We start from the raw sequence: 5,582 nt of genomic DNA, 5'->3' as shown, positions 1-5,582 counted from the left end.
GCCCTGCAGGAAGTGGGAATAGAATTCTTAGGACGAGAACATTCTGGTTAGTATAAATTGAAAGTAATTTTATTATGTAAGTTTTCTTATTTCTACAGTCTTTCATATGAATCTCATATTTTTGGTGATGTCATTCAATTTTATTATGTAAGTTTTCTTATTTCTATAGTCTTCCATATGAATCTTGTATTTTTGGTGATGTCATTAATAAGGAGTATCCTTTCAGGCTAAAGAAGTTCCTAGTCTATACAATTCAAAGATGTCTGACTTTCAAATTATACTACCATAACGTAATATAAGATAAAGACTGACATCTAGTGGCTTTCTGGTTGCTAAAAAGAATGAGAATTAGCTACATCAGATGGAGATTAAACACCCAAATTAGTGAATTAGTGAAAAAACTGAATAAGACCGTTAGATTATTCATAAAGCATGGTCCCTACAGAATGTTGCTTGCATTTTTTTGAACTGCAACAAATTTTTATCTCCTCTGTAAATGTGGGAGATCTTGTCTTTTGTTGGTAAGCTTGCCACAGCATTTGCTAGTCCAATTTATCACAATTAAAATTAGTAGATGATCATAAAACTAATAGTATGTTCCAATGTTAATTATGATTTCTTATTTTTGCTATATTTCTTTACACTGTTACTATTAAATTCAGTGTTTGTTTTCTATTTCCTCAGGGTTGGATGATTCTCGGAATACTGCCCTGCTTGCTTGGAAAATGATCAGGGATGGTTGCTTAATGAAAATTACAAGGTCCTTGAACAAGGTTGGTGGTGTCTTGCCTCTTTATCCTGTCATCTCAAACTCCAGAAGTAATCGTAGGTTCATTGAAATATAGATATCATGTGTGGAATCTTTGATAAATCATTGAATGATGACATTTTTCTTTTTTGTCAAATCATATAATGTGTACTAAAGAGATTATGAATGCATAGTTTCTAAAGCTGTTGGGTTTGTCTGTGGAATCATAGGTTCCCACTAAGAAGACTTCCAGCGTTTTCACCAGAAATTTGAATACGAATCAAGTTGAAGAAAGGTCAGCCTGCAACAGTAGCATTCAGGGTCTGAGCATATATGATAGGGAGCTTAAAAATACGGTAAGTTCTCATGAAAAAGTTCAAATGAGGTCAGTTGGTGTAAATTCTCCTATAAAGGTACAGCAAGACCACCTCCAACTAAAAAGCAATGTAAAAGCAGGTCTTCATAATGCCAAAAGCTATTTCTCTCTTTTTAATACAAAGTCCTCTACTTCTGTGGAGCAGTTGCCGTCTGCCAGCTTGAATACACCTATGCAGAAGCACATAAGAAACGAACACCTTGCATTTAGTACCAAATCTAAGTCTTCAGCAATTGGTTCAGAATTGGTACTTGTATCAACTACCATTTCATCTGTTAATCATGTTTCTGATACGGAAATGAGTTCTGCTCTTGATTGTTTACCTATGTTGGCTGATTGGGAGGATGTAGCTTTACTGCCAGCATCTCAGCCTGAGCAAAGTATAGATTGTATACCTTCCACTGGTGACTCAAACTTAGATACTTCATTTAATTCTATAGAAAGATTAATGGCTTTAAAAGAAGGCACAGAAGAAACCCCTCAAAAATCTGGGACCTCTTCCCAAAAAGTTAGAATTCTTGCATCCTTTTATGTTCTCTCATTGCTATATCTGTACCTCATTTCCTATGATTTCTGGCCATTTATGACCTTCAAACTACTACGTTTTGGTATATTTAAGAAGTTAACCTATAGGGGTACCTGGGTGGCTCAGTGGGTTAAAGCCTCTGCCTTTGGCTCAGGTCATGATCTCAGGGTCCTGGGATCGAGCCCCGCATCGGGTTCTCTGCTCAGCAGGGAGCCTGCTTCCTCCCTCTCTCTCTGCCTGCCTTTCTGCCTACTTGTGATTTCTGTCTGTCAAATAAATAAATAAAATTTTAAAAAAAAGAAGTTAACCTATAATCATACATTTTTATAAACAAGGCTTTCTCAACTATGGAACTAATTAACATGTTGAGCCATATAATTTTTTGCTATGTGGGACTGTCTTGTGCATTAGAGGATACACAGGAGCATCCCTGGCCCAAATTGTTGCCAGACATTTGCCCTGGGGTCTAAATCACTTCTATCTGAGAAGCTGTAGTTGGACTGGCCCTATTCCTTACCTTTTCCACATTGGTCCATTCGTCCAGGACATCTTTAGCAAAGTTGAAATACTCTGGAATCTCCAGTGAATTCCTGTTTAATAGATTCATAATTGGAAAAATTCTGAGGTGAAACTGTTCTATAATCTTTATGTAGTACTCTCACAGAACCAGGGATTGCGAGGCGCTGAAAACACTTGACACGAAGTAATGTCTCCATGGTGACAAGAGCTAGCATCAGTCTTGCTGGATGTGTTAGCACTCAGGATTTCCACAGAAACCGGTTCATCCAAAAGACAAGCTAATGAACATGCATTTGTCTCTGTCCTAAAGGTAGCCATACCACAAAGTAGCTAAGTTCTATTATTATTATTATTTATAGTCATCATACAAGTGCCATTTTCTGAACACTCAATATGTTTCGAACACTGTACTCAGTGCTTTACTTACATATGAAATTAGTAAATTTTCAGAGTAACTCTGTGAAGTGGATATTATCATCTCTGTTTACAGATAGAAAACATTACTAAGAGGCTGTCTTAGTGAACTCTGGCCACCATAAGAAAATACTATAGACAGGCTGGACAAAACAACATTTACTTCTCACAGTTCTGGAAGCTGGCAAGTCCAAGATTAAGTGCTAGCCAATTCAGTTCCCCCGTATGGGCTCTGTTCCTGACTTGCAGGTGACCACTTTCTCTTTATGTACTCACATGGTAGAGAGAGTGAGAGCTCTGGTTTTTCTTCTATTAGGATACTAAGCCCGTCATTGGGGCCTCATCCTTATGACCTCATCTAAACCTAATTACCTCCCAACGACCCCACCTCCAAATACCATCACATTTTGGGGGTTAAGTTTTCAAGATATGAATTTGGAGAGAGGCACAAACATTCAGTACACCACAAAGGCACTAGCTGGATTTGAACCTAGAGCTGTCTGGTCCCAGCCCATTTTCCTGACTATGTACTGCATGCTATTGTCTTCCATATGCATTTCAAAAGAAGTAAAGGTCTGAGTCACCTGGTTACTCCCAGTGAAAGCAAAGATATCTAATATATTTCACCTGCATTTCAAAAGTCATAGAGACATGTTAAGGAGAAATTTCCACAGTGGATAATCCATAAGTGAAGAAATAGAGTAACCTAGTACCAATTAGGCATGAAAGAACTGTCAAAAATCATTTAGTTTATAGGCTGTAGTTCCCATGCTCCCAATAGGAGCCCACACAACCTTCGAGTCCAGACTTGGAGCTGCGTTTACCAGAGATGTCATCATAGGTCTTTAACCTTTGGGACTTTTGTTGGGGAGGACCCTCCAGGCCACCTAGCCCTCCCTGTTTCTGTGGGAATTCATCTGATCATGATGTCATTTACCTGGCTGAGACCTCATAAACAAGGTTGTTAAAAACATGGTTCTAGAGATTATAGGGTTCTTCTTCATACTTTCTGTAATTTTCCAAATTTCCTACAATGAAATACTACTCTCACAATCATTAAATCATTTTTTTATAGAGGGAGGGACAGAGGGAAGGGAGAGAGAATCTTAAGCAGGCCTCACTCATGGAGCCTAATGCAGAGCTGGATCTCACAACCCTAAGATCCTGACCTAAGCCGACACTTAACTGACTGAGCCACCCAGGCACCCTATCATTAAGTCATTTGTAACTGCAGCTCTAGCTGTGCAGTATGTAAGGCAGTGTGGCTATGTGGAAGAGTTTCTGTATAGATGCATTGCCAAATAATGGATATCATCCAAAAGTTTAATCCTAAATGGGCCTGGTGTTCAGGCATCATGTTGCTGCACCCAGTGCACGGGGATATCTAGGCACTTCTTCTGACCCTCCCACATCTTTGTGTGATGACCTGACAAGTCACTGAGCTTGAGTCTTCTGAGATCATCCGGTTTGAGCTCCTCATTTTTCAGAAAGAAAATGGAACCCCAGAGAGGGGAAGCAACTCACTTCAATAGGTCATGTCAGAGTGAGAACTAGAACTCAAGTCTGTGGATTCCCATTTCAGTGTTCTCTTTACTATAGTTCAATAGGATTCAGTAGAGCAGTGATTCTCAACTCTGGATGTGTATTTGAACCACCAGGAAAGCTTTGTTTTGAATACCAATACCTGGGACTTAGACCAATTAAATCAAAATCTCTAGGGGTGGGGCCAGGGCATCATATTTTTAAAAATTTCCTCAGAGGATGCTAATGTGCAATCAAGGTTGAGAATCACTGATCCAGAGGTGATCTGTGAGCCAGCAGATCAGCATCACCTGGAAGCTGGTGAGAAATGTATATTCTTGGGCACCTGGATGGCTCCATCATTAAGCATCTGACTTTGGCTCAGGTCATGATCTCAGGGTCCCGGATAGAGCCCCACATCGGGCTCCTGCCCGGTGGGAAGACTGCTTCTCCCTCTGCCCCTCCCCCTTCTTGTGCGAACTCTCTCTCTCCTCTCTCTCAAATAAATAAATAAATAACTTTTTAAATATTTATTTATTTGACAGAGAAAGACACAGTGAGAGAGGGAACACAAGCAGAGGGAGTGGGAGAGAGAGAAGCAGGCTTCCCACTGAGCAGGAACCTCTATCGGAGCAGGAACCTCTATCAGAGAGTTGTCACAAAGATTAAATGAGATAATGCATGCCAAGTGCTTATCCTTGTGTCCTGCCTATTACAAACCACCCACTGGAGTGGGGGTCAGCAAACGTTTTCTGTAAAAGTCCAGATAGTAAATATGGCTTTCTGCACCATATGTTCTCTGTGGCAAGAGTTTACCTCAACTCTGGTTGAGATAGCAGCCACTGACAGACAATACATGACTAAATGGGCATGGCTATGTTCCAAACAAAACCCATTTATGGATATTAAAACTTGAACTTCATGCAATTTTCTTTCTTTTTTTTTTTTTAAGATTTTTTATTTGAGAGAGAGAGAAAGCACATGCAGGGGGAGGGCCAGTAGGAGAGGGAGAAAGAGACTCCCAAGCAGACTCCCTACTGAGGGTGGAGCCTGATGCAGGGCTCGATCACATAACGGTGAGATCATGACCTGAGCCCAAACCAAAAGTTGGACACTCAACCAACTTTGCCACCCAGGTGCCCCTCATGAAATTTTCATATGTCATAAATTAGTATTCCTCTTTTGACTTTTTTGAAATATTTGAAAATATAAAATAAAACCATTCTTGGTGGGGCGCCTGGGTGGCTCAGTGGTTTTAAAGCCTCTGCCTTCAGCTCAGGTCATGATCCCAGGGTCCTGGGATCGAGCCCCACATGGGGCTCTGTGCTCAGTGGGAAGCCTGCTCCCCCCCCACCACCACCCTGCCTGCCTCTCTGCCTACTTATGGTTTCTGTCTGTCAAATAAAATCTTTAAAAAAAATTCTTGGTTTGTAGCCCATATAAAAACAGACAGAAGGCTGGATTTAACGCGGGCTGTA

The 5,582-nt window shown here is 40.4% G+C and overlaps 1 protein-coding gene across 1 annotated transcript; it reads left to right on the top strand.

Moving 5' to 3' along the window:
* Positions 1-6: 6 nt before the first annotated feature.
* On the top strand, positions 7-1,632 carry LOC132008847 (ERI1 exoribonuclease 2-like; the record flags this gene model as incomplete). The annotated part of the gene is made up of 3 exons (XM_059387364.1): positions 7-46; positions 685-773; positions 979-1,632. Coding segments are annotated over exons 2-3 (702 nt in total), but the record flags the coding sequence as incomplete, so codon positions are not given.
* Positions 1,633-5,582: the final 3,950 nt, after the last annotated feature.

This window comes from Mustela nigripes, unplaced genomic scaffold (genome assembly GCF_022355385.1).
Source record: "Mustela nigripes isolate SB6536 unplaced genomic scaffold, MUSNIG.SB6536 HiC_scaffold_1626, whole genome shotgun sequence".
Lineage (NCBI taxonomy): Eukaryota > Metazoa > Chordata > Mammalia > Carnivora > Mustelidae > Mustela > Mustela nigripes.
The sequence above is the reverse complement of the archived record's forward strand: the minus strand, read 5'-3'. Positions and strand labels throughout refer to the sequence as shown.